The following is a 20,683-nucleotide window of genomic DNA, read 5'->3' on the forward strand; positions in this document are numbered from 1 at the left end:
TCCCTAACATCCTCAGCTGTGAAGAATGAAGCAAAAAATTCATTTAGCTTCTCCGCTATTACTTTATCATATTTGTGCGCTCCTTTAGCATCTCGGTTGTCCAAGGACCCCACTGGTTGTTTAGCCAGCTTCCTGCTTCTGATATACTTAAAAAACATTTTACTATTACTTTTTGAATTTTTGTCTAGCTGTTCTTCAAACTCCTTTTTGGCTTTTCTTATTATATTTTTATACGTAATTTGACAAAGTTTATGGTCCTATTTACCTCACAAGGATTTGATTTCCACTTTTTAAAAAGACATCTTTTTAGCTGTTACTACTTCTTTTACCTGGTTGTTAAGCCACAGTGGCACTTTTTTTGGTTATCTTACTGTGTTTTTTAATTTGGGATTTACATTTAAGTTGGGCCACTATTAGTTAGGGAAAGAAACTTTTATTGTTTGTGATTTTATAGTAAGAGTTTCAGACAAATACTGTGGACAGGATTATACTAAAATTATCTGAACTCAGTAGGTTATCTTTAACTGAAAATCACAAAAGACGACTATAAGGATAGAAGAAAAAACTAGTCAACTTGATTGTTCCAATAAAATGTATCCCACTACTTTTAGAAAATAAAGCAGAACATGGCAACAGCTGAACATCCATTGATAAATTTACATTTCCAATACACTCACAGTATTTAACTGCTTACTGTGGACATTCCTAGCTATTAAATATCTGTTGGTTACCATAATTCATCAATTTCTTAATGGAAAATTCTGATTAATATTTCAAGCAACCCAGAACTCTGGGTATTGAGACCCATAATTATAACATCCTCAACCTGCAATCCTGTCTACAGGGCTACTTGTGTAAGAAAGGTCTATTTAGCACACATACAACACATCACAAAGATGGGATTCATTTGAAGTATCTGGACCTATATCCAGATTTGGATTTCAAATGACCCCAGAGTTTGGAACTTTAAATAAAATGAGTAGTCCTGTTGCACCTTAGAGACTAACAAATATATATAAATAGTATCATGAGCTTTCCAGAGTTTGGACCTGTCCAAGCTGAGGTTTTGGTTGGACATATTTCAAATTAGGAATGCCTAGCAAACACTGGTTGAATCACAACTGTTTAAGTTCAATGGACTATTTTTTGTAAAGTTATTTTTAAATGCATTTTAATTTGCACTGTTTTACTCAAATTAGATAGGTTTAGAAAGTCTGGTTTGCCATAGATAAAAAACTTTTTGCAAACAGCTTACTAAAGTTTTCTTATCCATTCCTCCAGTTATAACAAGGCTGGTAGTTGAGTCTGTAGACAAATTATTTCAATTTTTTAACATGCTTTATACATTTTGTAAATCCCAAGGATTCAAATGTATTGTTATATTTTATTCAGTTTATAAAACAATACACTATAATCTTAAAGCCCTTTTTGTACAAGACTCTTAAATGTTCACGGGAAGGGTCAATACAAAATTTAATATGTAAAAACAGGTATAATTTCTAATTCCTGAATCACATTCCTCACTAAACACTACAAGCTCATTTTACAGCAGAAAAACAAAGGTTAATAATAAAAACTCACAAGAGCAGTCAGGCCATTCAGTAGAATATGGTGGTTTCCAGATACCATCTTCATAGGCACAATAGTAGTTTTCAGTTGATTCAGCTGTAAAGTTATAACCATCCATACAGCGTAATGTGCAATTAACACCTGCATCATCTTCTGTGCATATAAAAGCCCCATGCACTGGGATAAAGGGAATTTCACAGGGAGAACCTGTGAAAAAGTATATTCAGTTCACATATGGATAGCTTCTAGAGTAATATAAACAAGTACACAGGAAACCCATAAGAACAGAATTTTCAAAGCACTTCATCTAACTGTTCCCACCCAAAGTCAACAGGAGTATTACTACTGACTTCAATGGAAAGAAAATTAGCCAATAATAAGTACTTTTGAAAAACCCATCCTGGGAGTTAAAAATCCAGGAAAGTAACGGTTGAGGAAAAAAAAATCAAGCACTCAAAAGTGCGGAAATGCAAAATTGAAAGCCTTGTATCTCTCTTTAGAGCCTTCTAAATTATTCATCTATTAACATAATGTATAATAACAACTAGAATTTTGTATACAACCATACACACAGTAAGTTACAATACATTACATACAAGACCCAATTCTGATGTCAGTCAGCTTTACACTGATGTAATTCTATTCATTTCAATGGAATACTCTTCATACATGCTGGTGTATAAGTGATCAAAATTAGGCCTATAACCTTCAGATTTGGGCAGATTTTTAAAGCATCAGTAAGATATAATTACCAAGCCAAGAGTGAAGAAAATAGGTTCATGATAGTTTTAAAATTGTTAGTGTTTGATGGTCAGTGGCCCAGAGTTTGAGATGATATCAAGTTTGAAATATGCAAAAACTTGAAATAAAGCCAAGTCAGAGAACAAGTAAGCCTGATTTTCTAAACCACAATAACTTTTAAACAATTTTAATATGGAATTAAGTTTCACCTAGAAATCTCTCTTAATATTTAAGGGTATATCTACACTACAGCGTTATTTCAAAATATCTTATTTCGAAATAGTTATTTCAAAATAGCTTATTTCAAAATAACGCATCTACATACAAAATGCATTTTGAAACAGCATTTTGATATTTCGAAATTGCACGTCCACACTGAGTGGATGCTGAATAGTATTTAAGGCTGGCCAGAACCAGGTCCGGCAGGACATCAGGTAAGGAGTTACTTTGTGTGGCTGCTGCCTGAGACTATCTGAGGCCTGTGCTTAAAGGAACTTCCCCCCTCCCCCTCCCCCCGTACAGCCAGTTCTCAGGTTTCCCTGCTTGCTTGCCTACCTCGATGAGGGACAGCAAAGCATTTTGTCTTTGCATGCTCTGGTTGCCCTCACTCGGGACACCACAGCATTCTGGAACATGGAGCCAGAGCTGCCCCTGGGCACTCTGGTGTTTCTCTTGGATGCGTTGCTGTGAGCCTGGCTGCACTTTCTGAAGGCTGCCATCCAGGAGGTCCATCGGGGGCTGTCAGTATCCATGAGGCCCTGCGGGAGAGCTTCTACCATGAGGAGCACTAAGAGCTTCCCTGGTCTGCCCCACTGGGGACTTGTGCCTCATTCCTCCCTCACGTCCTTCCACTTACCCCTCCTTAACCTCGCTTCTTGATGTCAAATAAAATACATGTATTTTCATGAACACAAACTCTCTTTAACAAAACTGGGGGAGGGGGAGGGAATGAAACTCTGGTGAGACTGGAGAAAGGAGGCAGGAGAAGAAAGGGTGAGAGAGGGGAGGGGGAAACCTGGGAGGATGGAGCTGGAAGGGGGAAGCAAGGAGAAGAAGGGGGTGGGGAAGCTCAGGGTTGGGGGTCTGACCGGACCAACTCGATTTTCATGCAAACCTGCTTCTAGGTTCGCATGTGGCATTTGGCGGCCAGGCTGGCAGCTATCCTGCCATAGACAGCCGCGTTCCTCCATCTTGTGCGGAGATCATGGACGTTGGGGGCATCCCCCCAAACCTGAATAAGGTCCATGATCTCCACCCTGGACCAGGAAGGTACCTGCCTTCTCTGGGCCCTGGCAGTCTCCTGGGAGCTGGCAGATTGCTCCTGGGGAGCAGTGGAGGGCTGGCTGCCTGTGGCTTGCTGGCTCATGTTTTGGGGCCACTGGGTCACAGGCAGTGACAACCTTAGACAACCAAATCTGTATTATTCAAACTTGTCTTGTTCTGTAGATCTCATTGAGACTGAAAAATCATGCCAAATGTATGCTCTCTTATAACTTACTCTTTGTAAGGATTTACATAAAATTCCACTTTATACAATGTTAAATACAATATGAATTAAATACTTGTAGAAATGAGACCCCGTTTTAAGGCACAAATAGTAGGAGTCAGAGTTAAAGTTGAATTTTCAACCATAAATTTACATTTGCTAACTTCTGAGTGATAGATTTTTTTCTAACTGATAGTTAGCCTGCTGGTTGGGGCTTTCTTCCCCCCTTTTTGTTTGTGCATAAACACATATCCCCATACTTATATATACATACATACATACATATAGATATAGACACATTTCTAAAGGCTAGAAAGTGTTCCTTTTCCTGATGGGATAGTAACAGTCCATTAAAAAATCTGGCCAGAGAAATCTTCCATTTTGGTGAACAGATAGCAGATCGCATGTTAGGCTATGTTTCTTGTTGGCAAATAATTGGACACATTTCCTGAAGTTTTATTGAACTGCCGAGTAAAACCTTTTGTGGCTTTTATATCTATTTTGAATGTATGCAGGATACTAATTTGTCAGTACAGAGTTTTGATTTTACGGAGGGACCTGTTTTGACTGGAGTTACACTGGTGTAAAAAAAAGTGAGACTGAAATGCAAAAGCACATTGGCTCTGTTATACATAAACTCATTTACAACAAATATTATCTATTACACACACACTAGTTACTTACCAGTGGTGAGTGACAGGTATAGCTGCATTTTTAATAGTACTAAATACTTGTGTGTCAATGGCTAGAAGACAATCAGAATAACAAACCTTTGATGATAATGTGGATCTCACATGTCCTGTTGTTTCCTGAAGGGTCTGTGGCAGTGTATCGAACTGTTGTCTCACCTCTGAGGAAGAGATCTCCAGGTGAATGACTTTTATGGATAGTCAGTGCAGCTCCTAGAACAGTTTAGAAAAATCAGTGAAAACATTTTTCCGGCCTCGTATATTGCAACTCTCTCTAAAGGCCAACTACACAATGGAAAATTTAGGTTTATTCATTTTCTCAGGAAAAAGATGTTCTCAACCACAGAAAGCAACGAGTCAGACCTGTTCAAACTTGCTAAAAATGATAGCCTAATCTCAGAGGTGTCATGTAAGAACTGTATGGACCTATCAACTCTTTGGCTGTTTTGTGTATTTTTGAGGTGCATTATCTTACCTGAGTTGTCCGAGAACTGTGGCTCCTCCCATGTTGCTCTGTACTCATTCTCCAATACCTGCACTGGAGGCGGAGATCTGCATCTATCAATTACAGGGGACTCTACATCTGGAAAAGTTGAAGAGACAGCATGAAATTTGATTACAGAACAAGTTGTGAGTCAAACTCACAGGTGATGTAAAGGGTATTTTAAGTTCTGCATCTGTAAATCTGCATAAGTGGGTGTATATCTGAGTGTAAGTTACTGTAATACATATGTCAAAAGAATAAAAGTTCTGGGTTAGGAAAAGCAAAGTAAATTAGGGAGAGTGGCTTTATTTTAAACTCACCAACTGGTTGTTTTTCCTGCACAGTATCATTCTTTGGCCTCCTTGTTGTGCCACTTACACTATCTTACACCCCCTAAATAATGAATACTTTACTGTAACTTTGCAGCTGAGGTTGTTCCTCTGTCAGAAAAATTTACCAATAGTCTCCAAATGACCAACAAGACTTCGGCTCAAGCTATGTAAACAGCCACTTAAGACTCCTTAAACAATGGTTTTCAAGCTATGGGCCATGGACACACAGAGCTCCACAGACTATGTCTAATATTTCCAAAGAGGCCTGTACCTCCATTTGAACATTTTTAGAGGTCCTCAAATAAAAAAAGTTTGAAAAACCACTGTCCTAAAACAACTGAGCTATCCGTCATAAGACACATATAGCCACCGAATCATAATACTTAATTCACTGAATTTATCTGAGCACTGTCTCTCACTGAGTTTAGTGGTTAAAAATAACAGCAGACACCAAAGTATTCCAGGGTACATTGGACTTGATAAGCAGATGATACTCCATTAGAACTCTGGGCAAAATTCAGGAAGTGACATAAATACCATTTAAATCAGACATAAGATATGTGTTTCAGAGAATCGTGTAAGTGGGAAAGCAGTGCAATTTATGCTGATTTGGCACTGAACAAGTATTCAAAGTGAGTGTAATTCATACGTAGAAGTGGCAGGAGAGCATCAGAAAAATCAACCATCAGGAAGGTGTAATATAAATAGCCACCCTTTTACTGTAGCTTACATTGCAATATTCCCATCACAATGAAGACTAAATTCAGCCTAGGCATAACAGTAAGAGTACCCATTGGTAAATGAGCTACATACAAGTTTGAATCAGGTCTCCAGAATAATAAACTGGCATAACTAACACTTGCTCTGCATACAGCTGAATGTCAAATGCACACATTTGCTAACCAACATGCACTGGATGTTGAACTATTACCTTTATTACTGCTAAATATATCCCATCAAGTTTGAATTGCCTAAATAAACTACTAGCAAAGTGAACAAGAAACACGTCAGTCATACTGTTAGTTGAGTCTATAATTAGAAATACAGTGGCCAGACTCTGCTGTCACATGCTCTTGTGTACTTCAGGAGTAACTCTGCTTGAAATTGGTAGAAAACTGGTGTGAGAGAATTAGGTTCAACAGAAAACAACACTGGCAGGTGCCATCAGACATGCCCCAACGCATATTTATCCATCAAAACCATCTAACGTTGTGTACTTATTTAACAATTTTTTTAAACTCATCAGCCAAGCCAAATTGCAGAAGCTAGAAAGTCGTCTTTCCCTTTATAAACCTAACATAGAGTTTCTAGTCACTGATAACTTCCCAACTAACCTGGCAGAGAAATATACCCCCTTACCTCTTCATAGCAGCATCACTAAAACTAACTGGTTACTGCAAAAAAAAAAGTATTTGAGAACATCTGCTCACATAAAAAAACTGCACATTGGCATCAACTGTATTCACTATCCATTTGTGTTCTGTAAACTTTTCAAAGGGTGAATGTCTCTAGGACATTGACAGAGAGAGCATGTCTGAAATTCTTGGGCAAACAAATACTTGCATGATTTATTTAATCAGAAATGTGTAGTCTCTCTGTGGGTTTGGGAAACATTCGGTCTGGAATTAAAAACTATGGCAAGTGAGTAAACACGGGATGCATGCCATTTAACTAACCTTAATGTCTGCTTATGTTTTGACAGAACAATGAACTTTATTTACAAAATGCAGAAAAGCCCCAAATTCAGAATGAATCCTTTAGCTGCAGCCAATCCAAACAGAGCATTTGACAATCCAGCATTTGACAGCAATTACAACACATTGTGCAAATGATGGCCTCCATTCAGCAAAGCACTTATGCATGTGAATTCAACATGCTTAAAATCAGGTGCGTGCTTAAATGCAATGGTGAATCTCTGATTTCTGATCAAATGAAACCATGTTATCTTTGTCAGAATCCTTCCCAGGTCCTTCTGAATAGCACTTACCGATAACCTTGACACTGAATGTGCAGCTTGCCTGATTGTCAGACTTGTCCACTGCTATGTAAGTGATCACAACTTCTCCAATGGGGAAGAAAGAAGGTGGAACAAAAGCTGGAGTAACATGAATTGAGACCTGTTAGAGGAACAAATGTTTAAAAACAAACGCAGGTTAGTAATCAGGTATTTTTATTTTACAAAATGTGCATGTAATAGTAATTCTTTAAAATTAAATGTCTGCGTCTTCCGATTAGGTTTGATTTTCATTTATACTAAGAATACTTTACACCCGTTAGCAGATTAGAAGAGCCATAAAATGGGCATAAATTACCTTTACACCATTCTACAGACTTTTTTTAATAGCCAAAGTAATGGTGTAGCCAGACAGGAACCCCCCTGTAACATCCATCTTTGCTTTCCCGGAGCATGCAGGGCACACAAAGCAGTAAAAGCCTTGAACAGAAGGCCTGGGCTCAGCGACCCTGAATGGCTGTAAACAGAGATACACCAATTGCTGACCAAGGGGCTGTAGAGGAGTGCCCTTGACTGAAACCCATATTGATACGAACACACAGCCGTCCGCGGGGGGGAGGCATCTCTCGCCCAGTAAAAAAAAAGTCCAGTACTCATAATTTAGTTATCTCTTTTGCAAGTGTAAATTAACTTGAAACTTGCTTGCAAGAACTGGCGTCACAAAAACGGACCAGTACAATTTGGCATCTTAGATAAGAAAGAGGATATGGGCACCTATGGGTATAAAGATGGGTTCAGCAGCACATTTACTCTGAGTGTCAATCTGCCATCTATCTGCTGGTTGGGTTAGGTGTTTGACCTCCTGAGGTTCCACGGGGACGCCCACTTCGTATTCGTCTTTCCTAGGAATTGAGGGACCGACCCTGGTCTGACACGCTGGGACCGAGAGGCACAGAAGGGGGTAAAAATTGTACCTGGATGTGGTCCTTTGTCTTAAGTGTACACATAGATTTAGAGCTCTTTAAAGATTAAGCTGCCACTTGGTACCATTATTTCTATTTTCTATCTTTATTTTCTTTGTAACCATTTTAAGATCTATATTTGCTAGCAGTTAAGAAATAGAGCAAAAGCCACTGTAACCACATGCTTTATAAGCCTTTTTAATAAACCTGTAACTGTTTAAGTTTTAACCTGACTCCTTCAGTTGCTGTAACAGAACCAAGCACAATTTAAAAGAACTTCAGCCGGTCATAAGGGACAGGTATAGGAAGAGCTTGGGTGTTTTGGATCGTCTCACTCCCAGGTGACAGATCCATTGGGGCATCTCTCAGTCTTCCCTAGACTGCCCGCTGAGAAGGGATCCTGTATCCTAGCAGCTGAAATCTGAGATGTAATAAGCTCTTCCTATAAACTTCTGGGGGCGTCTGTCAGCCTGTTGGCTGCCCTCCGCGATGGGACCCCAGTCCTAGCAGTAAAGGCACGGACGTTAAACCTTTTCTTGGAAACACACACACGCGCACACACACACACACTGCCCTGATCGTTGGCTGACAATGGAAGGGACCTTAGTATAAATGAGAATCAGGTCCACACGAATGTAAGTGGCTCAGCTGGGAACCAAAGTTTTCACATACCAGAGTTACAACTTAGAGAATATTACTTCTTACATACCAGTATGGAGAAAAATTCTAAACTAACACATACCTCCCATTGTTGTAATCACTAGGCTACACATTTAGCCCAATTGCGAGCTTAACTATAAAAGTAGATAAAAATTCATAAGTTGTTACAATAACCCATAACAAATGTTGACAGGAAAATAGATAAAAAGAGAAAGAAGGAAGAATTAGTCCCCACAAAAAGACCTACTGATATAGCTCAAGAGATCACGCTCGGTAAACAAAAAAAAGGTGGCGCCAGATATCAGTGAACCAAAATTTGGGTATCTGAATGTAGACCTAACTAATGAACAAAATAATGATGGATGACCTATTCCACCCACCATTCCCTTGTGGGGGGGGGGGTCCTTAAAAAGCAAGATTTGTGGAGAAAAATGGCTACAGGAGTGAGTTTCATACTCATGACAGCCATCCTCACCACGTCCATGAAGACCTCAGGTATTCCTTAATCTGATCAGACTGGGCCAGAATACATCACCACCTTCGCTGGGTCCAGCTGAATTCCAGATGGGATGAAATGGGCTTAGACTTTAAGAACAACAGCTCCATCCCATCACAACTAATTTCTTCTCCTGTCCCCAAAAAGACAGTTATTACCATCTTTGACGCCATTTAAGACAATGGTTCTCAACCAGGGGTGTATGTACCTTACGGCTACATAGAAGCCCTCCAGGGGGGTACATCAACTCAAATAGAAATTTGCCTAGTTTTATAACAGGCTACATAAAAAGCACTAGTGAAGTCAGTACAAACTAAAATGTATACGATGACTTGTTTATACTGCTCTATATGCTATAAATGGAAATGTCAGTTCAATATTAATACTTCAATTGACGTACAGGCAGTCCCCGGGTTACATGGATCCGACTTACAACGGATCCCTACTTACAAACGGGGTGAGGCAACCCCGCACTAGCTGCTTCCCCCCAGCAGACCAGGGAGACGCGAAGCTAGCGCACCCCCCTCCCAGCAGACCAGGGAGACGCGGAGCGGCTTTTCTCAGCAGACACCTCAACTTGAGAATAAAGGACTGAGGGAAGTGAGGTGTGGGAGAATAAAACTGAGCTCTGGAGAAATGTTTGGCTAGAGTTTCCCCTACAATATGTACCAGTTCCGACTTACATACAAATTCAACTTAAGAACAAACCTACAGTCCCTATCTTGTACGTAACCCAGGGACTGCCTGTACTTAATAATTATATAGTATAATGAGGAAGTATGCGATATTTTGGTAATAGTGTGCTATGACATTTTTGTCTGTTTGTGTCCATTTTTGTAAGTAAGTAGTTTTCAAGGGAGGTGGAATTTGGGGGCACATAAGATAATCTGGACTCCTGAAAGGAGTACAGCAGTCTGGAAAGAAAATAAGAGACTGTCAGACAAAGGGGTTTCTCCTTCTAAAGGGGTTTTTCCTTCTCTCCAGTGAAAGGGATCAAGGGATGTTGTTAAAACAAAAGCTTTGCTCAATATTTTACATTTCAAATGCTTTAGCAGTTTTTCCTTCTTTTCTTTACCTTTAACTAAAAAAATGAGACTGATTTTAATGGTGTGCTTGCCATGGTATCAAGCAGACTGAAATCTCTGCATACGAGCCTTGGACATTGTTTAACATTGGACATTGACTGGAGTATGTTGGCACCTTTAGCCCATAAATTCAGTGGAAGTTGCTGGCCTGTATTTAAAGCTTGATTGTGTTAAGGAAATGGGACTGTATTTCTTGATGGTGCTGCAGTGAATTTTACTTACTACAGTGGGTTCTTTTTTAGCCTTTGGGTGTTACAGGCTGGCTTACTTCTTCGAGGAAGGACCTGACTGTATGGAAGGCAGATTACTAAACTCCTTCATATTCTGAGAGCTCCCTTTTAAAGAGCCAGTCTGTAATTGATAAACAAGGACCCATTCTTTCTTTTGGCTGCATGAATTATCTGTTCAAAACCGGATGCCTATAAAACACCATGGAGGATATTCAGTAATCTCATAAACCTAACAGAGAAAATGCTGAATTCTGAAGATACTAAGTTTACAACAGATCTCTCAACTTCTTCTCATCAAGAAACAAGATATTTTAGTGGTATAAAGATATTCCAGATCTCTAAAACAGATATCTAAAAAGGGACTGCATCAAAATGAAATGTACATGTTTTAGTTCTACCTCATCTCCAGAGTTATCCTTTGCTACAGGAACCTGCCAGCTAATATTAGCAGAGTTCTGATGTTCCAGAGTCCGGGCCTCAATATTGTCTGGACAGCTGATTTGTGGAGCTTCAATATCTGATAGAGAGAGAGAGAAAGAGAAATCAATAATGGTTACTCAGCTGCCTTGCTGCGTGCACTGTTCCAGGTCACTAGTACCATCTCATTATTTCATTTTGCACCTGTTTGTTTCAGTGTGTTAGAACGAGCTATGCATTTTCTTTTATTTTACATTTGTAATTTACTTTGCCTGTTTTCACTTACAGCCACTTAAATCGTACTGTTTGAACTTAATAAAATGACTGTTATTTACTATCAAGCCCTGTGTAAATAACTGTTACCTGTGGGAGCAATCAATGTGTACATCCTCCTTTCATTGATAAAGGGGACTTTTTGCCTGTGTGTGCTTTCAATGTGTGAAACTTTCACACAGTGAAAGATTCATTTGGGGTTCGGATCCTATTTGGGGGTTGGTTTCCTGGATGCTGTGTCTGCACTGCTCTGGGGGAGGGGGAGAAGGAGCAGTGATCTCAGCTCTAGCTGGGGGAGACGAGGAGATCTGGCCCAGCAGGACAGGGTGGTGAGAAGCCCCAGAAAGCAAGAAGGTGAGTGTCAATGGGTTCGTCACACCAGAAAGCAACCCCAAGGGGTTATATGTGACTGCACCTTGTCACAGTCATTATTAGGGAAGGAACAGATCAGGGTCTCCCTGAGAAGACATGCTATAGAGCGTGTGTGTGCGTGCATGTGTATAAGTTTGCAAGTGCGTGCATGCAAGAGAGTTGGTGGGATTGCTACTGAAGAATAAAATAATTCAGACTATCATAAACCTGAGATTTGCCAAATCTTGGTACGTTTCAGCGTTCAGGCTGAAACTCTGTACAGGCAGTCCCCGGGTTACGTACAAGATAGGGACTGTAGGTTTGTTTTTAAGTTGAATCTGTATGTAAGTTGGAACTGGCGTCAGCTGCTGCTGAAACTGATCAGTTTCAACAGCGGCTGAATCTGGATGCCAGTTCTGACTTACATACAGATTTAACTTAAGAAACCCAGGCGTCCCCAAGTCAGCTGCTGCTGAAACTGATCAGCGGCTGATTCCAGGAAGCCTGGGGCAGAGCAACTCTGCCTCGGGCTTCCTGTAGTCAGCGCTGGTCAGTTTCAGCAGTGGCTGACTTGGGGACGCCTGGGGCAGAGCAGCTGGTGAAACTGACCAGCAGCGGCTGAATCAGGACGCCTGGGGCAGAGCAGCTGGGTGCTGCCGGGTTGGTACAGTAGCGCCGAGGAGCGGCGCTGCGGGACCAACCTGGCAGCGCCCCAGCTGCTCTACCCCAGGCGTAGGCAAGAAAAGCCTGGTCTGCTGGCGGGGGGAGGGGGCACTAGCTGCACCCCCCCCAGCAGACCAAGGAGACGCGGGTGGCGGGACCGCCCGCATCCTCCACGGCTTTGCTCCGTCTCCCTGGTCTGCTGACCAGGGAGACAGGGAGCAAAGCCGCGGAGCACACCTGCAGCGTGACAGCCCAGGCACGCCCGGGCTGTCCCACTGCGGGCGTGCTCCGTGTCTCCCTGGTCTGCAGGGAGACGGGGAGCGAAGCCTTGGAGCACGCCCGCAGCGGGACAGCCCAGGTGCGCCCGGGCTGTCCCACTGCGGGCGTGCTCCGTGTCTCCCTGGTCTGCAGGGAGACAGGGAGCGAAGCCTTGGAGCACGCCCGCAGTGGGACAGCCCAGGCGCGCCCGGGCTGTCCCACTGCGGGCGTGCTCCGTGTCTTTGCTCCGCATCTCCCTGGTCTGTTGGGGGGGCTCCCCCCCTAGCAGACCAGGGAGACGTGGAGCAGCTTTTCTTGCCCCAGAGGACGGGGGCGGCGGGACTGCAGCGCATCTGGGCATCCCGCCGCTCCAGTCCTCTGGGGCGAGAAAAGTCCCGTTCGTAACTGCGGATCCGACATAAGTCAGATCCGCGTAACTCGGGGACTGCCTGTAATCTGGAATTCCCTGGTCCGGCAACATCCCTGGTCTGGTATCCTCGAGTGACCCTGGTGAGAGCACTGTGGGGCCGGGGCCAGGAGTGTTGTCAAACTAAGGGGCCAAATTGGAACCCTGGGGGCAGCAGAGCAGCTGGGAAGAACGCAGATTCCCTGGGCGGGGTGTGTTGCTCCCTGTCACAATTGAGGGCAGCAGCGAGGATGCTGGGGGAGGGAGTACAGAAATACTGGAAGGAACGCAGAGACCCCCAACTGGTAGCAGAGCCGCTTGGTGCAGCGCGAAGCTCCCAGGCAGCAGCTGGGCCGCTGGGTGCAGTGTGCAGCTCCCCAGGCAGCAGCAAAGCTGCTAGGTGGAGCGCGAAGCCCCAGGTGGCAATAGGGATGCTGGGGGGAGCATAGAGCTACTGGGCACTAGCAAAGCCCCTGGGTGGCAGCAGAGCTGCTGGGGAGAAAGAGGAGGCCTGGCCACCATCAGGGGCCCAGAGCCCTGGGTGGCGGCAAAGCCACGGGGGAGAGAGTGGAGCTCTGGACGGCAGTGGAGTCCCCAGCCACTGCAGGGAGAGCAGGACCCCAGCATAAGAGTGGAGCCCTGGGTGGCAGCTAAGCTGCAAGTGAAAAGTAGAGCTCCCTTCCCCCGGCCCAGGGGAGAGCAGAGCCCTGTGTGGCAGCAGAGCTGACTGAAAAGGGAAAATCAGAGCTCCTGAAGGACATGGGGGGAAACGGACCCCCCCCCACACACACTGCATTAACCCTCCCTTGACCAGCAAATTCCCTGGTTTGGGACCAGTCAGGTCCTGAGGGTGCCCAAGGAGGGAGGTACAACCTGTACTCAAAGACCCCCATTTAAATCAGATGAATTAAAATGCCCCATAATTAAGTCTCCTTTAAGGGGAAGATAGCCAGAGAGAAGTGGAAAGAACAGGAGAAAGGGTTCATGGTGATGAGGGAGTGAGATGTGAACAGAAATCACATGCTAGTCCAACTATTCACTATAACACCTTTTCACCTGAAAAATTCAAGCCACTTCATTGAAATGGCATCTTATCTTTGTCCCACTGATGTCTAATGCCTAGGTTTCTCTCATCTTCATTCTTTGATCTGTAAGTTCACTCTTCTCCCAAGACAAAGTCACACAGTACTATAAACCCCAGCAGGATATCTGGGATGGGTCTCCATAGGGATGATTAATGGTGAGGTGCATCACAAATGTACCTAAACAATCTTTCAGAGCTGTAAAATTGTAATGAAGTAATAAATACTGACCTCTACGGTTAGGCAACAGTAGAAGGAGTACATTTTGGAGATCATTTTAATTAGGTTTTGCCTCGGGTTCAAACATATCTTTATCCGACTCTGTAATCTCCTTCCCTCTGAAACTACATCTACTTTTAAGTGGAAATTATTGTTCAGATCTATACCTTTACAAACAGCCTTTTGGGCATTTTCACTCCATCTCCCAGAAGAAGTACATCTCAGTTCTTTTTTAACTCCAGACAAAATGAATCCTTGGGCACAGCTCAACTGGCATAGTGTTCCAGATTTTGATGGTTCCTGTCCACAATCTGATGGATACACTGTCATACTCTTAGGTTTCTGGAAGATGGGGCAATACACCTCTACAGGAAGTAAATACACAGATGTCAGCTGACACAGAAAATACACACATCCAAAGTTACCAGCAAACAAGAACCCCATAATATGACGCAGAAGAGCATATAAGAAGATAAGAACATAAGAACGACCGTACTGGATCAGACCAAAGGTCCATCTAGCCCAGTAGCCTGTCTGCCGACAGTGGCTAGCACCAGGTGCCCCAGAGAGGGTGGACCGAAGACAATGATCAAGCGATTTGTCTCGTGCCATCCATCTCCAGCCTCTGACAAACAGAGGCCAAGAACACCATTTCTATCCCCTGGCTAATAGCCTTTTATGGATCTAACCTCCATGAAATTATCTAGCTTCTCTTTAAACTCTGTTAGGGTATGTCTACACTAGCCCCCTAGTTCGAACTAGGGAGGCTAATGTAGGCATTCGAAGTTGCAAATAAAGCCCAGGATTTAAATATCCCGGGCTTTATTTGCATGTTCCCATCCGGTCGCCATTTTTAAATTCCTCTAGTCCGAAGTAACTGCCCGAGGCTACACGCGGCAGTGAAATGGTAATCCTTAGTTCAAATTAACTGTTACTCCTCATGGAATGAGGAGAGAGGAACTCACAGAGAGGAAACCTATGGGACTTGCTTCCCAAGACAAATAGCAATGGTAGAGTCTTATTCTTTCTTTAAATGGCATTTGGTGGTGTAGAAAAGATTCAGATTCAGAACAGTTAATTGATAAACAAAAAATAATGTTGTCAAGTCCTTGAAAAGCTGGCACTTCTACAAAATGTATTTCAAAGAAAGCATCTAAGTATTATAAACGTTTCCTGTACTCGAAATGCCTGCTTTTGAAAAATAACAATTAACATTTAAATTATTCATAACACTTCCTATCTTATCATTTTGACAATCTGCAGACACCTTGAGTCTTTATATGTTTATTTTAGACAGAATAATTGCACTGAAACTTGAAACGATTACCACTAGTAAAAATGATGTTTGGTTCTGGGCACTTCTTTACGGGAAAGCTGTTGACAAACTGTACGGAGTTCAAACAGAAAAAAAAAATCAGGAAGTAAAAATTCAAGAAGCTAAATTATGAGCTGGTTGGATAAGTGGCAATTTAGGGAAAGGAACATGGTAACGATTTAATGACAGGCACAAACATAAGAGGAGAGGAACTGTGCAGAGTGGTACAAAGGGGACTAGAACTGGGAGTGAAGAAAATGAAAAAGGGAAAGTTTAGATTGAATAGGAAGAAAAGCTGAAGAGTCTTCTTGGGGAAATGATGATAGTCCCAGAATTTAGGACATATATCATTGAATCGGACAAAACACTAGCCTGTATAAGAAGCAATCCTGTATTATTGGAGGAACAAGTCTGGATGGCCTATCAGATCTTTTTCCTCTCAGACTCCTACAAATCTACAGGTCCTCTGCTCTCCATTGCCTAGCTCTTCAGCTGATAGAAACTGCCTTAGCACCACTGATCTCCACTGAGCTACAATGATTTACACAGGTTTAGGATCTGACCCAATAAATCTGGATTTTAAAGGGTGCACAAACAAGTGTAATTGGGTCACATCAGTCTATATATATATAAATATAAAATAATTTAGCACTGGGTGGGACAGAGTTTGATCTCAGTTTCTCGTGCCAATGAAAATGCAGGGTGAAAATTGGGTATATAAGAAAGATCAATCTGTCTCATGTCTGTAAAACACTGCAACACATGAAGTTGACTGAAACCAAGTGAGCAGAGTACACAATTCACAAGACTAACAAATTAATATCAACATAAAGGACAAAGAATAATGCTCAGCCAGATACTAACTGACCTCTGTCTCTTTCCCTCCCCTCTTCCTTTTAAACATAAATCTTGAGGAGGCAGACTGGCCAAAATACATTTAAAAAGCGGGCCCACTAATTCTTTCAACACTAGATGGCATGACTGCCCATTGCATTGATGCCAAGTAATTTTGTACTCCTGCAACAATCATGTGCGCTGTACAGAGAATTACAATACAAGGAGACTAACATTTCCTGATGTAAATTAAATCTAAGATATTGGCTCTAAACCATTCTTTATGGAATAGAAGAGGGCAAGAGACAAAAGAGTTCAGTGGTGTGAAAATATTAATTTTATATGCAAGTTAGAAAGAAAAAGAGAGAAGTTTTCATGCCTATAAAATATTTTAATTGTAGATAACAGAACTTAATGTAACACCGTGGTTCTTAAACTTTTTGGCCCGTGGCGCACCTGGCTGAAAACAAATCTTTCTGTGGACTACCAGCTGCTAATGGAAACTTGCTGTTAATTATATAATTACACCCAAGCCATTTTGCTAGTGCAGTAGATAGGAAGAACAGTTTAATTTAACCAGTAAGAAAGGAAAGATCAATTGACATTATTAAACAGATTCAGTGCTTTAACTTTTGCATGTTAGTTTACCAAACTTCATTTTAAATTAAGTAAAATATTAATTTATGTCCAACACAAAGGGTTGAAACATGGTCTTTATTTATGGCATGAATGAGAAACCTTTTTTGTGTGGCCACTGACCCACAAAAAGAATCAATTGGGGACCACACAAGTGAAAAGCAAAACAAAAACCAAAACAAAAAACAAAAAACCCCCCCAAAAAAACCCCACCTCTCCAAAACACCCCAATCCTCATTAATGTGGGCCCCAACTGAGACACCTCACTCCCCTGGCACTCCAGACCCGTAAGGGGAGGAGGGGACAGGGAAGACTGAGGTTCAAGGCTTCCCATAGGCCAGATTAACTATTCTCGGGTTTCGGGGTTAATTGTTAATGGATATTTTGCTCCCCCTGAGCTCTGGGGGGGGGGGGGAGGGGGGCAAAAAAAGGAGGGTTCACTGTGTGGGCCAGGGCTACTATTAAGTACACATTATGCACACACACCCCTTTGGGAAAAATACCTATAGTTTGTGGCAAATACAAGTAACTGGGCCCTAACAATCCAAAATAACTGTTGTAACACAGCAAGAACTGGTCCCTGCCATGGGGGCAGGGGACTGGACTCAATGACCTCTCAAGGTCCCTTCCAGTCCTAGTATGCTATGATTCTATGATTAGTGAAGCTACTACTGGAATGCTATGTCCAGTTGTGATATCCACACTTCAAACAATATGTTGAAAAAGTTCAGAAAAGAGCTGTGAATAGGGCCTGACATTTGGAAAACATGATTTATAGTGAGAAACTTAAGGAGTAAAATATTTTTTAGTTTACCAAAAGAAAGTTAACCGATGACCTAATCACAACCCACAAGTACCTACACTGGGAAGTATTTATGCTAGTAAATGCTTCCTTAATCTTACAGAAAACAGCATATTGAGACCCAGTGGTTGGAAGCTGCAGTTTGACAAATTCATACTAGACACGAGCTGCACATTTTTAATAGTGAGAGTAATTTAGAACATCAGTAAGGATAATATTTTAAAATGTGCTATTGGGGAATCTAGTTAGCATTTTTTGACCCTGCAGTCATCCCATCAGTAAAATTCCACATCTGCTTTCCATGCATGGGGAGTCTATCCAAGTGACCTTTGAGTGCAGCCAAGGCAGGAACGAGCCCAGATTTTTCAGCTAACACTTTTTGCAATAGAACAATCAAAAGAAAGCTCGTACTGGATTTTTGGGACCATCAAAAACAGAGCTTTGCCGGGGGTAACTCAGAAATCCAGCAAAACCTTTCATATAAGCTACTTGATTGTGCAAAACGAATCCAACAACATCCTATAGCAAGAGGCAGCCTTTTGTCATACAATTGAACTGAAGTATAAACATTGAAAAATTAAGAAACGACAAAGCCTCTATTGATGAGTACAGTAAATTCTCCAATAATAATTATCCAAGAGCACTGCAGGGCCCAGTCTTGCTCTTTTGAAATTAAATTAAATGTTCCCATTGATTTGGGAGCAAGATCAGGCTCTTAATAGACAGTGTAAATAACCCAAAATGTAGGACTTCATCTTCATGATGTTTTTAAAGCATGTATCTACACGGGGGCTCAATTTCAACCTGGTCCTCACAGGATCCCCATTGCTGTGTTTGTAGTTCCTGAACTGCAAACAATTCTAGGCATAATATAGGCCATTTGGACACAGAATTGGCCAATAACATTGCCCGCACTCACAATTTTCATGCGTATCAAACAAGCCCGACTTCTGAAAAGTCAGGACCTATGCTCGTGATTCCTGTATTGCTTTTTTCCCCACTGGCTTTTAAAAATTATTAACATTGTCCAATGAAGTTAGCAGTCATGAAAAGTGCTGGCATCCAAAGTTCTCTACTTATTGACAGAACAGGTCCCGTGCAGGCCCTAGGCATGGAGGCTTCCCCACAATGCTCTGCCAATGTAATTCAGACACAATGTGCAGCAACCACAGCCTTTTGAACTCCTGGCCTTTGTACTAGGAAGTTCAACAAAGGAGGCAGCAGTAGCTTTAACTCCCTCCATGCTGTCAAAATGCCTCAGGGCTTTAGCTGGAGGGATCTTCTCTGGCTTCCAGAGGGTAACTGAGATTCAGCCATGCTCTCTTCTGCAGGAGAGCCATGGCAACTAGAAACTGGATTGTTTCATACAGGTTACCAAACATCCACAGAAGAGGAGGGACCTATCTGGACTGGATTTCAACCAGCCATCTAGAGGTCAGGTTTTCTTTTCCTAATACCAATCCTCCCCATGGTATGACATAAAACAACAACAACAAAAAAACAACAACAACAACAAAAACCCCCATACCCACGCATGTTGGTTCCTTTCCATCCCACTGAGAGTTTCCTTGACAGGTGAGTTTGGAGTTTCCCTCCACCTCATAGCCCTCATCACAGGTCACAAAACACACGGTCTTGTAGGAGACATCACCCGATGAACAATTAATTCGTCCATTTTCAGGTGTGTGAAGTTTTGGACACGTTCGAACTGCAAATGAGAAAACAAGCATGTTACATTTTTACCATAAACCAAGAGTTAAAACAGGCAATTTCAATGTCACTTCTCAGATGCTTTGTCATTCAAATGGATAAAGTAAAAATAACATTTTGGTGATCTGGGCTTATAAATAGAGCTAAAGTTTCAAAAACAAGTAGTGACTTTGCATGCTCATGTGGAGACACCTTATGGGAGGCCTGATTTTCACAAAGTGGGGGCTTATCCCTTTCTGAAAAATCAGGCCTCTAAGATGTCAGATGGGAAAGCTAGGTGGATATCTAGTGAAAGAAGTTCCTTTGAAGGAACAGTAACTCAGGAAGATTTGTTCAGTTAGCTCTGGCAGGATCTGATGAATGATTCTGCATTGGAAGTGCAGGATTAGCTTTAACTGAGTGTGAAGTTTTGTTTTGTTTTCTTACTTGCGGAAATCATAATGCTGCATCTCAACACCGATTTATTACATAATGAAGATGAACTCCAGAAAAACATGGAATTAAATGTGATCTTGTGCATCCGTCTTGTCTAACAAATTCAGCAGTAGCACCACTGAATAGAAAAAAGGAAAAGAAGCGGCTATTTTGCAATCTACTGTGGTTTTTTTAGAGCTAGATCTTGCTTCCATGACTTCCATTGACTTGGATGAGGGAAGGTGAAGGTTTGAATGACTCATGACTGTAATGGCCTGGGGAACTTCTATATTGTGTTTAAGAATGTTCATTTTACCAAGTGTCCCTCTGCCAATGTAGGAGTCAAACTACTAGCTTTCTGTCCAAACAAGTTCAAAGTTAAGCAAACTTGGCAGCTCTCTTTCCTTTTTCCAGTAGTCTATTGCATATATTGAGGAGAAAACATGTGCATGTAAGTGTACAGACTATATAACTTCCTAAAGATAGTAAGAGAACAAAGTTAATCAGTTATCAATCAAATGAAATCTAGCTGCACAAACAGTCAGGATTACAAACCTCAAGAGATTTAAAAAAAAATCAGGTTTCTTTCAGAGAGAGTTTAATATAAACACATCA

At 41.9% G+C, this 20,683-nt stretch overlaps 1 protein-coding gene across 3 annotated transcripts in view; it reads right to left on the bottom strand.

Annotated features, from left to right (window-relative positions):
- Nucleotides 1-20,683, bottom strand: part of SVEP1 (sushi, von Willebrand factor type A, EGF and pentraxin domain containing 1) — a 179,428-nt gene that overhangs the window by 91,051 nt on the left and 67,694 nt on the right. For all 3 annotated transcript variants that reach the window (XM_075931436.1, XM_075931435.1, XM_075931434.1), the window contains exons 6-12: nucleotides 19,473-19,652; nucleotides 14,525-14,722; nucleotides 11,087-11,205; nucleotides 7,289-7,418; nucleotides 4,961-5,068; nucleotides 4,567-4,698; nucleotides 1,582-1,776 (exon numbers count right to left, since the gene is read on the bottom strand). In XM_075931436.1, the coding sequence (XP_075787551.1) occupies nucleotides 1,582-1,776; nucleotides 4,567-4,698; nucleotides 4,961-5,068; nucleotides 7,289-7,418; nucleotides 11,087-11,205; nucleotides 14,525-14,722; nucleotides 19,473-19,652 (1,062 nt within the window). The remainder of the gene's footprint in view (nucleotides 1-1,581; nucleotides 1,777-4,566; nucleotides 4,699-4,960; nucleotides 5,069-7,288; nucleotides 7,419-11,086; nucleotides 11,206-14,524; nucleotides 14,723-19,472; nucleotides 19,653-20,683) is intronic.

Source organism: Pelodiscus sinensis, chromosome 6 (assembly GCF_049634645.1).
Source record: "Pelodiscus sinensis isolate JC-2024 chromosome 6, ASM4963464v1, whole genome shotgun sequence".
NCBI classification, from domain to species: Eukaryota; Metazoa; Chordata; order Testudines; family Trionychidae; genus Pelodiscus; species Pelodiscus sinensis.